At 45.5% G+C, this 20,674-nt stretch overlaps 1 protein-coding gene across 2 annotated transcripts; it reads right to left on the reverse strand.

Annotated features, from left to right (window-relative positions):
• Positions 1–9,913: 9,913 nt before the first annotated feature.
• On the reverse strand, positions 9,914–18,953 carry LOC123448704 (vacuolar-sorting receptor 1-like). Of its 2 annotated transcripts, XM_045125674.1 has the most exons (13): positions 18,840–18,945; positions 18,314–18,646; positions 16,653–17,339; positions 16,434–16,522; positions 16,256–16,325; positions 16,096–16,179; positions 15,924–16,000; positions 15,742–15,823; positions 15,491–15,573; positions 15,334–15,400; positions 11,408–11,539; positions 10,436–10,542; positions 9,914–10,311 (listed from the first exon to the last, which is right to left on the reverse strand). In XM_045125674.1, the coding sequence occupies exons 2-13, from the start codon at positions 18,612–18,614 to the stop codon at positions 10,204–10,206; spliced, it is 1,887 nt and encodes a 628-aa protein (XP_044981609.1). In that variant the 5' UTR covers positions 18,615–18,646; positions 18,840–18,945; the 3' UTR covers positions 9,914–10,203. The 2 variants fall into 2 exon arrangements, with proteins under 2 accessions (XP_044981609.1, XP_044981608.1); XM_045125673.1 differs by having other exon boundaries at positions 18,314–18,953.
• Between the last annotated feature and the right edge of the window lie 1,721 nt (positions 18,954–20,674).

Raw genomic sequence — 20,674 nt, forward strand, 5'->3', positions numbered from 1 at the left:
ACGATTTCTTCCACCTCATATTAGCCAAAACTCCCGCACCAAGTAGAGATACTACTTGTGCATCCACAAACCTTCAACCCAGTTTTGCCATGAGAGTCCACCATACCTACCTATGGATTGAATAAGATCCCTCAAGTAAGTTGTCATCGGTGCAAGCAATAAAAATTTCTCCCTGATATGTATGATCTATTAGTGTGTGGAAAATAAGCTTTGTACGAACCTGTGATGAGGAAGACATAAAAGCGAGAGACTGCATAATAAAGTTCTTTATCACAGGAGGCAATATAAAGTGACGTTCCTCCGCACTAAGAGGACACACATCCAAACCTCAAAAGCGCATGAAAACCTCTGCTTCCCTCTGCGAAGGGCCTATCTTGTACCTTTACTTTTTGCCCTCGAAAGAGTCATGGTGATCTTCACCAATTCCTTATTTCGCCTTTATCTTGGCTAACGTCATATGCTTGGGAAAGATCTATATTCATATGTAAACTTGGAGGTAAGTATTCATGAATTATTATTGTTGACTTTACCCTTGAGGTAAATGGTTGGCAGGCGAAACTATAAGCCCCTATCTTTCTGTGTGTCCAGCTGAAACTTTGATCTCATGAGTACCACATGAGTTGTAGCAATTGTAGAGAACAAAAAGATGATTGAGTATGTGGATTTGCTTTACAAGCTCTTATTTGACTATTTCCGATGTTGTGATAAATTGCAATTGCTTCAGTGACTAAAGGCTATCGGTTATTAATTATCGGTAAGGTTCTTGATCCATGCTTTACTTTGTGAAGGAATTATCACTTTAGCATAAGAGATGATATGATGGTATTGCTGTTCTGACAATGATCATGATGCCTGCATGTTCGTATCTTGTTTTGTCGACACCTCTCTCTCTAAACATGTGGGCATATTTATTGATCTCGGCTTTCTCTTGAGGACAAGCGAGGTCTAAGCTTGGGGGAGTTGATACGTCCATTTTGCATCATGCTTTCATGTTGATATTTGTCGCTTTTTGGGCTGTTATTTCACTTCACGATACAATATTTATGCCTTCTCTCTTATTTTGCAAGGTTTACATGAAGAGGGAGACTGCGGGCAGCTGGAATTCTGGCCTGAAAATGGAGCAAGTTTGAGATACCTATTCTGCGCAACTCCAAAAGCCGTAAAAATCAACGAGGATTTTTTGGGATTTATAAAAAATACTGGGCCAAAGAAGTGCCTGAGGGGCGCCAGCGGGAGGCCACAAGCCTCCTAGGCGCGACCTCCCCCCCCCCCTTGGCCGAGCCTAGGAGGCTTCTGAGCTCCCTGCTGGCCCACTGACCCCCCCCCTCTTTTGCTACAAGAAGGGTTTCGGTCTGGAAAAAATCAAGAGGAGGCTTTTCGGAGGATTCGCCGCCGCCACGAGGCGGAACTTGAGCAGAACCAATCTAGAGCTCCGGCAAGACGATCCTGTCGGGGAAACTTCCCTCCCGGAGGGGGAAATCATCCCCATCGTCATCACCAACACTCCTCTCATCGGAGGGGACTCATCACCATCAACATCTTCATCAGCACCATCTCATCTCAAAACCCTAGTTCATATCTTGTAACCAATCTCCGTCTCGCGACTCCGATTGGTACTTGTAAGGTTGCTAGTAGTGTTAATTACTCTTTGTAGTTGATGCTAGTTGGATTACTTGGTGGAAGAGTTTATGTTCAGATCTTTGATGCTACTCATTACCTCTCTGGTCATGAATATGATTATGCTTTGTGAGTAGTTACTTTTGTAACTGAGGACATGGGATAAGTCCTATAAGCAGTCATGTGAATTTGGTATTCGTTCGGTAATTTGATGTGTTGTATGTTGTTTTTCCTCTAGTGGTGTTATGTGAACGTCGACTACTTAACACTTCACCATCATTTGGGCCTAGAGGAAGGCATTGGGAAGTAGTAAGTAGATGATGGGTTGCTAGAGTGACAGAAGCTTAAACCCTAGTTTATGCGTTGCTTCGTAAGGGGCTGATTTGGATCCACTAGTTTAATGTTATGGTTAGACTTTCTCTTAATTCTTCTTTCGTAGTTGCGGATGCTTGCGAGAGGGGTTAATCATAAGTGGGATGCTTGTCCAAGTAAGGGCAGTACCCAAGCGTCGATCCACCCACATATCAAACTATCAAAGTAACGAACGCGAATCATATGAACATGATAAAAACTAGCTTGACAGAAATTCCCATGTGTCCTCGGGAGTGTTTTACCTCCTATAAGACTTTGTCCAGGCTTGTCCCTTGCTACAGAAGGGATTGAGCCACTTAGCTGCACTGTTGTTACTTTAGTTACTTGCTACTTGTTGCGAATCATCTTACCACACAACTACTTGTTACCGATAATTTGAGTGCTTGCAGATTTTACCTTGCTGAAAACCACTTGTCAGATCCTTCTGCTCCTCGTTGGGTTCGGCACTCTTACTTATCGAAAGGACTACGATAGATCCCCTATACTTGTGGGTCATCATTATGCTGCGATAACGCATTCCTCTTCACAGAAAATCCAACAGAGACCACAAGCATCATAGGCCCTTGTGTACTTCTCCATGGTCTGCGCATCTGCTTCTTCCGGACGTATGCACCGGTTGTTCTGGATCCATATGAGTGGTACACTGGATGTTCTATTATCCTTCATGGCGGAGAAGTCGCCGATGAGGGCGATAACCCTCTCTCTCTCTCTAGTTGTTCCTCTCCACTCACCAAGTGAGAACGTGGCACTGGATTAGTAGGGTCATGATCATGCCAAAGTCCTCAAGGGTCACCGTCATCTCACCACATTGGAGATGGAAATTGTGCATCTTGGGCCGCCATCGGTCCACCAAATATGTCAGAGCCGAGTGGACGAGCGTCAGTGGCAAACGCTTGAACTGAAGCATGAAACCCAACATACTTGCTCTCTTGAAGTGCAGCGTGTACTGGTTATCTACTGCATTTGAACGGTCTTCGTGTGACCCCTCATCAGCAATGGCGATAACATCTGTCAAAATGTAGACAAAAACAGTTAGTAACTTATTTTAGCAAATCCAAAATTTTGGTGCAACAACTTGATCATAGTTATTACCACTACATTCTCAATAAAACGGGCGCAATGACCCTTGTCAAACGCAGGGTCAAACATGGTGTGCTTAGCGTCGATGTTATCTACAAGGGGGTCCTTTCTAAAGTTGTTTTACTAAAACGAATTGGAGGGGTTGAGAGAGCTCACTTCTCTCGTTTCGGAGCCATCTCGATCCACACAAAAATGAAGAAACAAAGGAGATCGGAGGGGGGATGAGAGAGGCTCTCCTCTCTGTTCTTGTGGCGAACGGGGAAGGAAAAAAGGGTTGCTTTGTGGGTGAGGCCCCACAAGCCCGCCCCCGCGGCTTAAAACTGCCCAAACCCTACCGGCAGAATCTACGACGATAGGTTAGAATATCCTACCATCAGGGACCTTGACGGTAGCCTCGACGACAGGCCGTTTACACTGCTGACGTGGATAAATGACCTACCGCCGAAAGCCCTGACGATAGTCTATTGTAACCTACCACCGCCGACCTAACGGTAGGAAAAAGGGTCAAATCCTGAAATTATTCCCAACCAGGGTCACATCTTGATTACCTTTGACCGAAAGGTCAAAACGCCAAATTTGACCTCAAGGGACACGAGGGCATGACAATGAGCTTGACGACACACTGCAGTTAGTTCCGAGGGGAGAGAGATAGAGAGACCGGGGTGAGAAGATAAATATGTCACGTGGACCCGTACAGACAATCAGAGTAGAGAGTGATCTCGACCACGATTATCATTTTCCTATCGTACCAAAATTGGTCTAAACAGGTTCAGGGTCAATAGTGACCGGGATTAAAAAGAAAGCAGGTTCACGGTCAATAGTGATCGGGATTAATGAGTAGGGAGGGTAGACTTTAAGGATTGAGAATTTAGAGCAACTCCAACCAGCTAACCCAAACAGACGATGATTTTATCTGTTTTTTATCCGTTTGGGTCGGGCGTCCGCTCCGCGTCCATGAGCTTGCCGTGCGCCCGACACGGATGATCCATTTTATGTCCGCGCATTTAGATTAAAAGGGCCTTTATGCCAACGTCCAAGAGTTCATGCCGGCACCATGCAAGCGGTCGGCATACATTGTCAGCCTACGTAAAACCACCAGGCAGTTCATGCTAGCACGCTTGCCAGCGGCCGCCGCACATGCCAGCACACCAAAAGGGGTGGGAATACGACCACGCCATGTCGGCCCGTGGTCATGCCAGCACACTTACCGGCATACAGAAAAGGGACTGTGATCTCCGTCGCAGATCACAACTTGTCGAACTTGAGCATTTCGGCCTGCATCTTCTCGAACCATAGCCTCTTCCTCGGCGACACGGTGTTCAGATCAACCTTTATGATCTTCGCGCCCGTCTTCATGCTTGCGAGGGCCACTTCTTTCGCCTTGGTCTTGGCATTCGTGGCCTCGATCTCGAGCATCTTGGCTTGCTTCGGCTCCTCCAACACAAGCATCTTGGCTTGCCTCTCCGCGTCCATCTCGAGCCTCCTCCTTTGGATTTCCATGAAGGCGTGCATAGCTCTTCCTTTTCTTGTCGGTGCTTCTCCTCCCTCAAGTCCTTCTTCCTTGTCATGCCCTCCACCTTTTCAAGCAAGGCGATCGACGTCGCGTCTCGCCTGTCCTCCTTCTTCGAATTGGTCTTCCCCCGCGGCCGGGCCTTCTCGCCACCATGGTCCTGCACAACTTCTTTCCCCCCACGCGCCAAGAGGGTGGAATATTGCGCCTTGAACTTCTCCTCCCCGTTGATGATAGTCCAATGATGGGCGAGATGGAAGGCTTTGCCGTCGTGCTGAACCTTGAATGCCTCCAAAGTTTGGAACACCTATAATTCAAACCAAGCAAGCATATGTGAACAAATGGACATGCAATCCACGAGAAAAATGTGTGGCACCAAAAGGGAATGAGAGGGCATTCATACCATGTCTTGCATGCCGAGGCCGCTCACGAGGCGTGCCCTTGATGCTCTCATAGGTGGCACAAAACTTGTTGCACTCTTCTTGAATCACCCTCCAACACATTGAAAGTGACACACATCCATGCTTGCTTTGCATTTGGTACGGGGGAAACTTCTTGCGCTCATGGAACTCATGATGAACACGGGTCCATAAGAGCATCTCCAACAGCCGCGCTTCACGCCGCGCCCAAAAAATGGTTTTACAGCGCGCGCAGCGGCTGGTTTAGCGCAGGGATAGGCGCTGGCTCCAACAGCCGCGCTATAATGCAGCGTGCGCGCCGCGCTCCAGCAGTGCCCAAAAATGCAGCGCGCGCAGCAGGCACAAACCACATATACATTTCAAAAAATAGTGAGAAAAACGATCAAACAAACAAAATAAATCAACAATAAATAGTTATTACAACTCAAACAAGTAGTTCTTCATCAATCTGTTATGGGCATCAATCCTATCTCTCCAAAAAAAATCCCGACCCATAACCGAACCACCGTGCTTCGGTTTTTTATTGATATGCACAGCTATGATCACTGCAAGATCCTCCTCCTCTTCCATATCAAATTCTTCTTCGGAAGAATCATACGACGAACTCATCTACAATGTTCAATACTATACTAAAAAACTACAATTCAAAACATGCACCAAATTCATAAATTTGAAGCAATACATACCTTGTAGGCGTTTTGTCGAACACCTTGCGGGCGCGGCGCGGCAGCGAGCGGTCGGGCGCTGTTCCTCGGACGTCGGAGGCGCGCGAGGGCCGGCTGGACTAGGAGGGGTGGGGCAGAAGCGCGGCGACGCGGGGAGGCTGGGGAAGCGCCTGAACGGGGGGCGCGGGCGGCGGCCGCAGCGGAGACAGGCCGGGGAAGCGCCGGCGGGCGCGGGCGGCGACGGAGGCTCGGGGATAGGCCGGGGCAGCGCCAAACGGTGGCGCGAGCGGCGGCGGCGGCGCGGTTGGATGGGGGCGGCGGCGCGGTCGGATGGGGGCGGTCGCGAGAGTGCAGAGCGAGCGCAGAGAGTGCACAGCCAGCGCAGGAGAGAGCAGGAGAGAGCGCAGAAGAAAGCAGGAGCGAGCGCGGGAGAGTCGCGCGCGCGGGAGCCGGCGCAGCAAATAATGGGCGCGGGATTGCGTTTCGGCCAGCGCGCTCAATTGGAAATGGCGCGCGCGCCGTTTTTGCGCGCCCGCTGGAGCTGCCGCCGCGTCGCGCGCGCGCTAAGTACAGCCTTTTTTACGGTGCGGCGCTTGTATAGCGCGGCTATTGGAGATGCTCTAAGGATGATCACTTTTGATCGGCGCCGACCTTCGGGTCTTGCCCAATGTCCTTCCAACACTCACAAAGGATCTTGACCTCGGTCGGCGTGTATGCCTTCGTCCGCTTGCTCTTATGCTTCAGATTTGCACCGGCAGCAGTTTGGGCGGCGAGCTCCTCCTCGAACAAAGGCTCCCCGTCGATGTCCATGTCATCATCCTCCTCTTCAAGGTCGTAGTCCTCCGGGAACTCCTGGTCGAGCGGGAAGCTGTCTAGGCCGACCTGATCTTGCATGAAGGCATCATGTGGACCATTGGTGGCTTGCGTGAACGGCGCTCGGTCGTCCTAGCTTTGGGTCTCATCGGGATTGTACGTACCAGCCGGCGGCGCACCGCCTTCGAAGATCATGTTCTCGAGGAAACGGTTGGCCGTGTCATCATCGACGTCCGCCGGCATTCCGTCGAACAGATTGCGGGTGCCGCTGAGCATGTCGGCTGGCATCTCGCGCTGGCGTTTCCTCATGCCTCCGGACGATGATCCGCCTCCACGGGCGCGGCGTGGAGGTCAATGGTCACCGGCTCGGCGTGGAAGGGGCCACGATGCTCACCTCCGGCGAGCATTCCCTGGAGAAGTGGCTGCCTTGCGAGTAGACGTGGAAGCCGGGAATCGGCTGCGTGCAAGACGCGCGCGGTGATCCCGGAAGCATCATCCGAGGATATGTTGACGAGCCCATGTTGGCTATGGTTTACCCCTAGGTACAACAAGGCCTCCCTCGTTGCTGCCTTCACCCGGACATTGGTGTCTTCCTGATGCGCAGCGGCGGCAACAGCTGCCTCGCCCCTTGCATCATGTGCGTGCCTCCGACCCTTCCTCTTGGCCGACTCCACGACCCGCTCCTCGGGCATCAACTCCTTCTTCTTCTTTTTGGGCGGCGCGGCGGCCTTGCGGGGGTGGGGGCGCGGGCCTTGCCTCTGGTTACGGCGGCGGCGACGAACGAGGCCATGGAGGGCGACGGCAGCCTTGAGGTTGTCGTCCATGGCGGTGGGAGCGGGCGCGGGAGCGAGCGGGGTGGTTTGGGGAAAATGAAGGAAAAAAGTGGTCGTTTGTCGCCAACTTACGGGCCAAGGAGGGAAGTAGACGTGCGTCGTGCGCGTTCGCTTCATGTCCGCGTCGACGTAAATCGGACTCAAAATTGGACCGGGAATGGATCTGTAGGCGGACAAAAACGGACGCGCGTTCGTTCGAATCGGCGCGTTGGGTCAACTTTTTGTCCGCGCTGATCCAAACGGACGACGACGGAGTATCATGGGTAGTATCATGCATGCCAATTAGGCAATTTCAATGACGTTGCATGGAATTAAATGAAGAATGAGAGGGTTGAGTATTATATCATGATACCGTATCATATTAAATGATATACTACTATGTGTCTTACATGACAATAAATGAACTACTCTATGATACTCCCTCCGTCAAGGTTTAGAAGGTGTGCATAGAAATTCTCTAGAACCTAGGTGGTTATTGATTGGATGTGAAATGAGTTAAAAATACAATTCACACTATGCATGCATATAGAAGTAGTATAATATAGTACTACTAATTACTCCCTCCGTTCCAAAATATAAGACATTTTAGAGGTTTCACTAGGAGACTATATACGGAGCAAAATGAGTGAATGTACACTCTAAAATATGTCTATATACATCCGTATATAGTTTATAGTGCAATCTTAAAAAGGTCTTATATTTAGAAACGGAGGAAGTAGATGCTATGAATAAATGCAATGCACCTTAAATCTTATCTATTGTGAAAATACACGTAAATTTAACCGTGCCTTCCAAAATCATGACGTGACAAAGATAATATGCATTACAGATGTGGTACCATAGACTAGTATTATATGCATGATACTAATACCTATATCAACCAGTCTAAGTTTCTTAAGTTTAATATAACTTTATATTAATTTTAATATAAAACTGAGACAGTCATTTTAAGATGGAGAGAGTACGTACTACGGAGTACATGTGTTCCGGCAGTCCCCCAGGCCACGGGCGCGCGCGTAGGTCAGGCGCGGCGCTCAAAACCCGGCTCGTAGCAATCCATCCGGGCCTCGGAAGTCGGAAGCGGGAGGAAAGAGAAGAGAGCCGCAGGCGAAGCCAAGCAGCCAAGCGAGGAAGATGAGGCGGCGCGAGACGCGGGGAAGGGAGGAGGGTATTGGTGCTGGGCGCTGCGGGCGTTTGTCCGCAATTAATGGCGCACCTGGACATGACAGGAGGCGGCAGCGGGGGAGTCTTGATTGCCGCCATCAATACGCATTCATTTGCGCTGCCGCATCTCGCTGGCCACAACAGTTTGCGCGCAGTGGCTGGATTTGGCGGCATCCATCAAGGACCAGCGGCGACCGAGGATCGAGAGAGAGAGAGCGCTCCATGCCCATGCCCATGGCCGCATTCATGCGCGGGCAGGGCGGGACCCGACCTCCACCACCAGCAGCCCCCGTAGGAGAGTGTATGTAGAATGCAGTGCAGGCAGGGAAAGGTGTTTGACTGTTCTAGGATGCTGTTGTTGGGGGCCACCTGTGAGACTATGGACAGCCCTAAACCTCACCGATCTGAAATGGATCGGTCGCCGAAAACCTCACCGTATCTCCTCTTTCTCTCAACGAAGGGACCTCACCTCACCATATTCGTGACTGGACGCTTGCATTACTACTACAGTGCAACTAGTCGAGTGTCCCCCCGAACTGCCCAACAGTACAGCGTGCACATGTACGTACGTATTCAGGTCGACAGAGCCTGCAACGACCAAACTGCATCATGGAGCTAGCTTAGGTGGGTACTAGAGCCAGCCACGCTGAGCCCCTAGTGATTCAGCACGACGAAAAATGACCAGAAAGGATTGATCGCCTAGGAACTCGGCCATGAACAACCATATCAAACCCATAGCAGGAGTGAGATTCTAGTTCTCTCTCCCTCTCAAAGCAAAGCAAAGCAAAGCAAAGGCGCATCGAAAGAGCACAAGAAAAATCGATGGAGCTCCTCCCTCAAAAGAAGGAGACTACTCCACCAAAGAAATAGTCGGCACAACGCACGCGGCCTATACTTTTTTTCTATCATAAGGCTGCACACGCTCGCTCTTTCTTGTCTCCTGTCTCCCCACTCCCCCGCCCTTTTCGAGCAAACTCTATGTTTTGCTTTGCTGAACCCCTCCCATGCTGCAATGGCTCCTCAGTCTTCACCCTTCCCATGTCTCCTCTCTTTTCATTTTGAAGAGGAGAGTATCCTGCCTATGATGCACATAACCATTTTATAGCACATATCAGGTTAAGTCATCGACTAATACAAATAAAAAAAAAACTGAAATTACATAGCGCGTCAGCCCACACTAATTGAATAAACCATAAGCGCCCACGCTGCACCCAGACGCCATAAGCACACCGTGTCCACATGGCTCCTCTGCTCACGAGAGACGAGAGTAGGAAGGTCCACATGGCTCCTCTGCTCACGAGAGAGAGACGAGAGGAGGAAGGAAATTTGCACAAACTTGCAGCCAATGCAATGCGACGTTTTATGCTGTGATTGACCACTTCGAAAAGAAGCAGCAAGTGCTGTATTCAATCGAGGGTAAACAAAAAAGGCACATGCATGTTGCATACCACATCTAGGCTCCAGATTTATTCAGATATAAGGGGGCAAGTTGTCTGAACACCAAGTATTTACAGGATGTTGACACGTACGTAGTATGCAAGAGTCTAGAGCCGACAAAGGGGGACAATATCGCCTATGCTGTTCATCGTGTCTCACAAAATGAAGGTGCACAACAGTGTAACTCCTAGAATCATACATCAAATCTCCTCGCGTACAAATTGTATCTTTGCGCTGTAAAGCCGACGCCACCCATGGTAAAATATGCTGCACGCTTCGTGTGCCATCTGGTCTCAGATATCACCAGCATGCGCCACATGCTGTTGCTGGTTTGCACCTTCTTGGCTGTCCAAAGGCATGTACTGAGCCATGATGGCGCGGATCTCCGAATCCATGTAGCTCTGATGAGGAATCATACCACACACGGAGTCAGCCACAAATACGTACTGTTATTGTCAACAACTGACTGGTTCAAGTCCAACCCAAGACCACTTGAAAATAAATAAATGTCAGAGGATGTTTTACCCGTAGCCTGTATTTGTATACTGCATATGCTCCGACCCCGGCAAATACAAGTCCAAAGAAAATAACCCACATGAAGCTCCACCCGACTGAGGAGGCAGCTTGCTTGCCTGCAAGTGCAAGGAGTTTATCAATAGCATTAGACTGGCACGAGAGTACAATATAAACAAGTGATCAAATGAAACTGTGACTCCATTTTAGTTGCTGACAACATTAGGTTAACAGAATATCTCTACAACTAGACTATCCATAAAACTGTTTTTTTCTTTTTATATGCAAATGTATCATGCATTGCTATCATTTGTGTTCAGGTAGCACAAAATGGAGTGCAAGATCAACGCGGTGCGGATTTTATTTTTATTTTTTTTAAACAAGGCAACGTGGTGCGGATTACAGTTAACACATCCTGCAGCTGTTGCTTCACCTGCCAAGACTTAAAACTGCGACTACCAACTTATGTGAATAGAAACTACCCTTGCAGTACCCAGCAATACAAAGCCTTGGTGATCTGACTAATACCCTTGCTGGAGTACATTGATTAAGGCTAAAGAAAGAACAGGTAATAATTCACCATATAAAAACATCAAGGAAAATCACTGTGGCAGTAGCCATCGTCTATTCAGCAACTAACACAATCCCTGATCTTCACAAACTTACAGGTGACTGGGAAACAACTAATAAATCATGTGAAATGAAGCATATCAAGCATCTCAAACAACAGGAAAGAATAGGATCAACCATCTCAAAAAGAAGTTATTTTGCTCAACTGAGCAGATGAATTTACTTCTCATCACTGATAATATACTCCCTCCATCCGCAATTACTTGTCGCAAAAATGGATGTATCAAGATGTATTTTAGTTCTAGATACATCCATTTTTGTGACAAGTAATTCCGGACGGAGGGAATAGTATACTGGTTCTTGCAAGACAAATAACAAGATAGGTATGGAGAAATCTCAGGTTAGGCTACTCACTGATGCACGTGTCTTGCTCTCTCATGTATAACATGTTGCTGCTACCACAGCTGCATTCGTAGCTTCCCCATGTATTTTCGCAACTGCAGCCATTGCACTGACAGGCAGATTTCGTTTTGCATTCATCAATATCTGCACATAAGGTGGATCAAAGGAAGTTCAGAAAAAATAATTCCAGAAGTCCTCAAGTTCTCAAACTTTAAAATCTTCACTCTGCTCGCAAGGTGAATATCAATAATACAACCCCAACGACCGAATAATTTAATCTCAACTAAAAGCAATTTATTAGTTTTCTCTAGAATATGTTGGGAGTTATGCAGAACTGATATGGATACATGTTCATGGTATCGGGGTGATACCAATGAGGATACACGATTTTCAGAAAATGCCAATATGTGGTTATGTTTAACTAGTATTAAGAAGTATTATATGACATAGCTAATTTGTATTGTATGCCCCCCGGTCACCTCGCATCTGGGTTGTCTTCGTCGATCCCGTCCAAGCCGAGCCTCCGACGTCCAGATCCTTCCGGCAGCCTGGGATTTTCGCCGGTAAGGACTGGTTCCACCTCATCCCCCCTCCCCTCCCCTTTGTCTAGGGTTTCAGTCGTCGGTCTGACCATGGGTGTGCTTGCTTGGACGGAATTCTTGCTAATATGCTTGCTTGGCCGGAGTTCTTGCTAATATGCTTGCTTGGGGCTATGCAGATGTGAGTTGTCTACATGATAACAAGATTTGGTCTGCAGCTTGTAGTCTAATATGGTTGTGCAATGGAACTTTTAGGTTGTGCACTGGAAACAGTAAGTTGAATGCATGCAGATCATCCTCGGTCTTGGGTGGATTGGGGGTTGGGGAGAGTATCTGATTTGCTTAACCATGGAACAGAGACGACAGTTTTCGTGTACAAACTGATGGATTTTTCTCCTCATGACTGATAATTGTTGTATTCTGATTTCTAGGACACCTAATCATGGTCGTGTGTTCAACTTTTCCTTTCGACAGCAATGATCTTAGTAGAAAAGTAGAAAAGAAAATGGCATCTGAATGGATTGATTAAAATGCTCCACTGCGGCTTTTCTAGGGGTTGTTGTGTGTGTGCGAGCTCGCCAAAACAACTTAAACTGCATCTCTCTCTGAACCTTGATGTCAGAAGAGCTATTTTACAAATCATCTGATATACTGGTTTGCAACATAAGCACAGTGACACTATGTCTTACAAACAATTCATGTATCTTTGATGAGGCCAGCATGCAAATTTACTAGTTGGAAATTCAACAACAAGTGAGATAAATCTAAGAAGTGAAATGCAACAGTTTAGTTTGGTTCAGTACCAAGAAACATCTACTAGTTACAACAGCAGTACAGCCTCGAATTGTTTCGTTACTGATACATCATTTGCAGATTACAGAAGATGACAGGAAAGAGTCTAATAATAATTATAATGTACACAAACAAGTGACATCTTTACGACAGAGGAACAAGTGATCTGTTCGCAAGTTGAGTCATGTTCATGAAAACTTCAATTAATTTGATATTGCAAAACTGTTTTTTTAGGAAAGAGGAACTTCAATTTATTTTGAATTAACATTTTCCAATTTATAGCCGTTCTTGGATTATCTAACCCTTAGACAAACGGATTTGTTTTTTATAGGTACCTGAGCCTTGGTTTATAGTGGGGATGGACGAGCCGCCGCCTTCGTGAGATCCCGTTAAGCCGCCGCCTTAGTGAGATCCCGTTAAGATGCCTTGTATTTACTACGGCTTGTTAGCTCTGTAATTCTTGTTAGCTTTCTAATTCTTGTCATTGTTCCTTGATTGCTTCGGTATTAGTTCTGGAATGAAGCCACGGGGTCTAGATCATATTTGGAAGATAAGAGAGGAAGATGATGATGAAATGAAGCCACGGGGTTTTGATCTTTGAATTCTCTTTCTGTTATAGTATGTAATTGCTTCGGTATTAGTTTTGGAATGAAGTCACGGGGTCTAGATCATATTTGGAAGATAAGAGAGGAAGATGATGATGAAATGAAGTCACGGGGTTTTGATCTTTGAAATTTCTTTCTGTTATATAGTATGTAATATGTGCTAGAACATGCTTGTTTCTTTCAGCATTATTTTTATTTGCAAGAAATCGACAGCATATTGAACTTCAGTGTTATGTTCCTGTTCCCTCGTCACTATGTATTTTCTTTGCCACTTCCGTGGAAATTTTGTACTGGTCCTGTGTAGGAGAAATAATAATCAAATATGCTACTGTACATTACAAGCACTTGAGTTTACCTTCTCATATGTGACAAATAATCATGCCTTTTAGTTATTACATGATCCATTCTTTTCTATTCTAGGCACAAAGAGATGACTGATAAGTACCGCATACTCCCTCCGTCCGGAAATACTTGTCATAGGAATGGATGTATCTAGATGTATTTTAGTTCCAGATACATCCATTTTTATACATTTGTGCGACAAGTAATTCCGGACGGAGGGAGTATATCACTATAGTCTCCTGGTTGTTTTTGTGCTACCACATATCATTATGACCATCTAAATGTTTCTGGTTGCTAATTGTACTGTCCATCTCTACATTATGCATATGTTCCGGTCTTCGCATATACACTGAAGTTCCTATGGTCCATAACACTTGTAGTAGTTTTTTTTTGCCTTTTTTCATGTGGGCTCAAGATCACTGCTTTCTTGCAGAGTTATTTTGAGTCTTCGCTGCCACCTCCAAGAACCAGATAGTAGCAAAGGAAAGAATTGCCGCCCCCAGAAGCTAGTTGTGATGGAATTATTTTAGGACCTGCTACTCTGTTCATGAAGTGTGTGCCATTCCTGATATATTTGCACTACTTTTTAATATTCATATTCTGCACTATTGTCAATTTGATAGCAAGATGCTAGTTGTGATGGATTGTGTATGGGTTATAGCAAGTTTTTCTTGCTTTGATGTTGTTTAAGTTGAAAAGATTGGATTTTTATTTTGCACCATTTTTCTGTTGTGCTGCTGCTGGTACGCATCTTGTATGTTGTTGCTGCTGTCCCAGCCTACTGGATGCTAAAAGAATGGATTTTTATTTTTCAACATCTTATCAGAATGTTGCATAGCTGTTGTAATTTGTGTTGTTTTGCTGTTGTACCAAACATAGGAAATTATGGGGATGGGGGATTTTGGGGGAATTGAGGGGATTTGGTGGAGGGGAGGGTATCACCAAAACCCCACCAATCCCCAAGCCCCTTGGGGGTGGAAAAACACCAGTGCCGAATGAGGCCTGAGCGGGAGGAGCTTACAACCGCCCACTAGTCGCTGGCACCACCACCTAGGCGTCAAGGGGCGAAAAGGAGTGAGGTGGCTGGGGTCAGGACAGAGGAAGGACCAGGGTAGACAGGAAAGTGACGCACTAGACGAGATCACAGGGGATGGTTAAATTACCCTTGTGAATTACGGGCTATTATTGGTCTGAGCTGTATCCACCATGTATCGAACATGCATCAGCATGTATCCAAGTTAATTTACTTTTATTTTCATTTTTATATCTTCGATACTTTTATTTTCATTTTTATATCTTCGATACCTCATGGATACAGCATTACATTATCACAATCCAGTACATATCAGTATCGGTATGGCATTCAATACGAATTTGCCAGACTTTGCAAGTGTTTGTGTTAGATGAGAAATAGGGTTGTTTGGATGGTGACCAATAACTACAATGCCATCGTTTTGGTCATAGCCAAAAAAATTGCTCTTGTTTGGCATGCCCATGCACTCTAGCCAATTCTAGTTCACTTTTCTTGCCAACATTAGCCAAAACATGTGCAACCAATACCTTGACCAAACTATTGGTTAGCCAAATTTTGGTAGGGTTAGCTTGGGCTCAAACCAAATTTTGTGTGCAAAAATTAAGTTTTTGATTAATGATAAAGTACCTTCACAGCTTTTTACACCATCGCCCTTGAAACCTTGTGGACATTTGCAGCCTTCAGATTCTTCATGCTGCAGATTTTCTGAATTTAGTTTTCGCTCTTCTAAAGAATTGCGACTAAAACTAGTAGGCCTCATAATAACATCTAGTCATCCACTTACCGAGCAGGCAGATATTGTCTTCCCATTCTTAGTTTCTTTCCAGCATCCTCCATTGTTGATCTCACACCTACCAACACCGGAAGCTGATAACAGAAAATGTTAATACTAAGCTTACAAAGAATTGACGTAACTCTAATAATAGGATGGTGTGCATAAGTGAACAAATAAACTTTATGGCAACCACATTGTTCCAGTCCCATTACAGAAATCAGTTTAGCAAATTCAATCACATAACTAAATTCTCATGGTACCTTCACAGTTGGTATATCCATCCCCCACAAATTTTACACCTTTGACAATAGGGCACTCACAAACACGCCCACGGAAGGTATCCTACATTTCAATATCCAGCAAATTAGAGTTACCCTACAAGACAAGAATAAATGAAGGAGAGAAGATGAAATGTCAGAGGTGTTCTGAGCTCAAACTGTACCTTGCATGCGGTGACGTTATTAGCCTTGTCGACCCAGCAACCTCCATGGTTCTCCAAACACTCATTTGTTTGAACATCTATAGTGAACAGATAAAAAAGAAGTAAATAGCATTCCAAGGTAAGGCAAGATCTAGGAAGAAAATCTACACTTAAACGAAAGGTAAACATATACCTTCACTCAAACAAATAGCGGGCTCAGTTGTCTCCTCAAATCCCGAACAGATTGCTTTTAGCACGGCACCTTTGTCCAACTTACCTGAAAACAGAACTAGACTGTAACACACAATATCAGGGGAGGGGGTGGGTAACTATGGTAGAGACCGGTAGACAACCTCGGTATTGCCTGTTATTGACGACAAGGGTTGGCAGTATTGTGACATCTCCTCGTTTACCATGACCAATCTATATCGCAGAAACATATAGCTGAATATACCATAATTTGATGAAAAATGTGCATGAATAAGGCACTATTTGACAGAACAAGGTCATTCGTTCTCATTAAGGTCATACTTGGGCATCTTGTTCCGCCTTTAGAATTGGATTTTCCTCATCAGCTTCAGGATCTCCAACACACTTGTTTATCTTCTCCATGTCCAAACCTGCAAGGGGCAAATATTAACTCTGGCAGTTTTTTTAAGAAAATGTAATTCTGCAGGATTAGTAAATTATTATAAAGAATAAAAAAATGAAAAGTTCTGAGATATGAATATCAATGCCAATTAGACCTACCAAGTGACTTAATAACATGACTTGCGCAGTCATGTGTGTATTTCTTCTCCTTCATTGGGCATCTAATGGCAAAGTCATGTACATAATCCCACCACAACCATGGCTTGCCAGTGTCATTGGCAACCTTGAATACACAGACTTGATGTAAATTCTGGACCACGACATCCTTTCCATCATATCCTTTGCTGAAATCCTGCTCTGGGTCAGGTGCACAATATCTCCCATGATTTATGCACTGGGATTTGCATTGCTTGCTCACGGTAAAAGCTTCCGGGCAATACCATGTAATATAATGAGGAGTGAATTGTGTGTAACCCTTCTGCTCAAGAACTTGTGCAGTTCCTCTGAAGCTCTTCACAAAATCCATTTGCATATCACATTTAGGACCACATTCATCATTACTGTTTGTCCAGAATTCATACTCTACACGCTCATCAGGATGGGGAAGGGATTCCCTCCAATCCAGGAGGACACTAACCATGTCACCATTTTCAGCAGATTTCTTAAGGTCCTCGCCCAATTTCTTTGTTATCAGCACAGATGGAATAGTGATATTTTCTAAGTGCTTCGTGCCAGTATCTTCTGGGTTGTCCATTGTGATCAAAGGCTCGTCCTTGCTATCCACAACGAGAATTGCTGCAGCTCCAGCAAGTTGCGCATTCCATGCCTTTGTTGTGAAAAAGCATTCTGTTCATCACAGAGGAAAGTAAAGCAAGGAATTAGAATAATCACTTAAGACTAGGGGAAAATACAGGAGAGAATTAAGCAGCAAGATGCTAAACCAATTACATGTTTTAACACCACGAGCAATAACATGTATAACTTATTCAAGGATGGGAACAATAGAGCTGTTTTGCCCTGAATCATTTCTAACTTACATGTCAGATGGGTTCCTTGTAAGAAAATGGATGGTGAAACAACAACATGTACTATTCCATCGCGCCTACTTCCTATTCCAAGTATTTGCACAAACCATCTAAATGTGCATCATTTTGTATTAGAAGAACACCGAGAAGACTCCAAACTTACAAGACTCAAAACCAGGACCAAAACCGAACATGCCGTACGCTATACCTGTACCTATGTATCATGCTAGATGAACCAGTAAATAGCTTTAAAATATACTGTTGCTACAGCAGCCAGCAGGACTTGCGTTGTTTTCCTGGGTTGCAACAACTGATTTGCCCTCTGGGAACATACTAAGATTAGCAATGTCATCGGTTCGGAAGTTCATCAGAATAACCCAAACGAAGTGAGTGCAACCCCAAATGTAGCTGAAAATCGAACCAATCCCCTATGCACGACTTGTTGCTACCGCAAAGGCTATATATACAGATCGAAGGAAAATCTTACTGTATCCAAGGGAAGATAAGCGTACTGGAAGCTAATGATTGATGCTAGTACAAACTTTTTTTTTTGCGAGAATATGCTAGTACGAACTTGGTAATGAGACCAATCGAAGATTGCCCTAATTAATCCCCTTATAACTGAACAAGCTTCCTTTTTTGTTTGTTTGAAACTACTCATAAATAAATGACCAAACTAAAGCAGTATTAGTAGTGCTTATTAATCGCCATGAGCAGCCTGGTAATAAACATATACATAAATAAATGCAGCACAGCACAGGAAAGGAAAGGAAGACCCGTAGAGAAAAGAATCACCTCCGCGGTCGATGAGGACGAAGTTGGGGCGGGCTCCCGACTTGTGTCCCTTGAAGGAGACGTCGAACTCCTTGCAGGCCTGCCTGTTGTCCTTGGGGTAGACGACCCAGCCTTGCAAGGTGCCCCCGTACTGCGGCAGGCCGAAGTTGCCGATGGCGCACTCGTACTTGCCCTTGAGATTCTCCGGCGAGGTGACCTGCACGCTGTTCTTCTCCACCACGAACCTCCCCGCCACGGCGTCCGCCATGGCCAGCAGCACCAGCAGCAGCACAGCCCACCACGAAGGAGCAGGACCCATCATCCTGGACCCCCGCCGCACGATCCGGACGAAGCCTGAGCGCAAGAGCAAGAAAAGATTCGGGTCTTTGGACGGAAGCGACGGAGGTTCCCAGGGGAGGCGCAGATCTGCCGAGCGAGCTACGGAGAGAGGCCGAGAAAACAAATCGAGGCGGGCGGCGAGATCTAGCGAGGCGAAGGCTCTAGTGCTGCGGATGGATGGAGGGACGGAGGGAGGGAGGGGTTGGACCTGCTTGCTTGGGAGAAGCGCGCGTCCACGGCTGCGTGTGTGGAGTCGTCTCGTCGTCGGTTGTTGGTTGTTCCGTCCAAGCTAATCCCAACTTTTGTTAGCTATAAACCAGCACTGGTGCTAGTACTACTCCGTAGTGAGTAGAAAAGAAATCCGTTGGTGTCACTGTCAAGAGAGCGGGGCGGGTAGGGTCGGGTCGGTTGCCCTACCCTCGTGACGAAGGCTCGTCCCATGCGGCGTGGACAACGTGACCCGCTCCTGCTCTGCCCGGAGGGGCCGCGTGGGCTGCTTTCATTTATTTTAGTCTATCCATCTATCTACTGCCTTTGAGATTCGCGCTCTGTCAACGGTTCCTCGTTTCCCACGCGTGGGAAACTAGTACAGTAGTATTAGTATCTCCCTTCTCATAAATTCATGCATTAGAGCATGGTTAGAGCAAGTACAATAGTAGAACCGGCTGCCGGCTGTAAGCTCATGCCATGTCACCTATAGCCCATCTTATAGCTAACATGTACAATAGTTGGTTAGAAGAGTGTACTACTTATTTATTATATGATCCACCTTTCATACTCACAAAGTGTCTAGGAGCACGTGCTAGAGCTGGCTCTTAGCTAAGAGCCCGCTTACCTTCTCTCTCCTCTTCTCTCTCCTCCAAATAAACAAAAATATACTACTTTATTCCTTATAGCCAGCTGACTCAGCTCTATTGTACTTGCTCTTAATAGTATAGCCAACTGTTGGCTATAAGCAGTCTTAGGATCTGTTTCTTTAAAAAGTCCTAAGACTTTTTTTAGTCCCAACTAAAAAGTCTCTAGTCCCTATCCGTTTTTTCCAAGGACTAAACATGGACTAGAGGTCATTAAATGACATGTAAAAAGACCATGTTATCCCTAGTAATATACTAAAAGTTATTAAATGACATGTTAAAAGTAGGGACACTATTGGAAAAAGTGTCAAAAAAGTTCCAAAAAGTCCCTCCTATAAGGACTTCTTCCTTTAGTCTCAACTACCCAATTTTAGTCCCTAAAAGTCTCTCTTCTTTCTTTCCAATGGGACTAAAAGAGACTTTTTTTAGTCCCTACACCAAAAAGTCCGTGGAAAGAAACACCCCCTTATAACCCCTCTTATAGTTAGCTTGTACAATAGTTAGCTATAAAAGAGTACTCCCTCCGCCCAAGTGTATAGGGCGTGCGTATAGTTCTAGGTCGTCAATTTAACTACTTAAATATATATTATATATAACAAATAATATATCATTAGATTCATGCAAGGATGTAATTTCTGAATATATAATTTTTATCGCATATAATATATATTTAGCTAGTCATATTGACAACCTAAAATTACGCGCATGCCCTATACAATTGGACGGAGGTAGTACTACTTTTATCATATATGGCTCATCCTTCATTCTCACAAGGCACCTAGGAGCACGTGCTAGAGCTGGCTCTTCACGAAGAGTCCGCTTCCCTTCTCTCTCCTCTTCTCCCTCATTCAACTGAGCAAAAATATAATATTTTAATTCTTACAGTCTGTTGACTGTACCTTATTGTACTTGCTCTTATCAGCCAGTTGTGAGAAATCAATAGTTAATGGATCACAATGATATATGTGGTTCTCTTTGGATAGGTTAGAGTTAGTTTGAATTAATTTAGACTCAACTAATCAAAAATATATAAATTGTGTTAGATGCATCTAACCCACCTAAAAAACTAACCCTCTTAAAAAAAGTTAAACCATTAAAAGATGCTTATTTGGGTTAGTTCTCTTCGGGACCACTAAAAAAACACTTTTTTCTCTCGCTCTCCCCGCAGCGGATCCTCCCCACTTCCTCA

This window comes from Hordeum vulgare, chromosome 4H, assembly GCF_904849725.1.
Source record: "Hordeum vulgare subsp. vulgare chromosome 4H, MorexV3_pseudomolecules_assembly, whole genome shotgun sequence".
Classification (NCBI taxonomy): Eukaryota; Viridiplantae; Streptophyta; class Magnoliopsida; order Poales; family Poaceae; genus Hordeum; species Hordeum vulgare.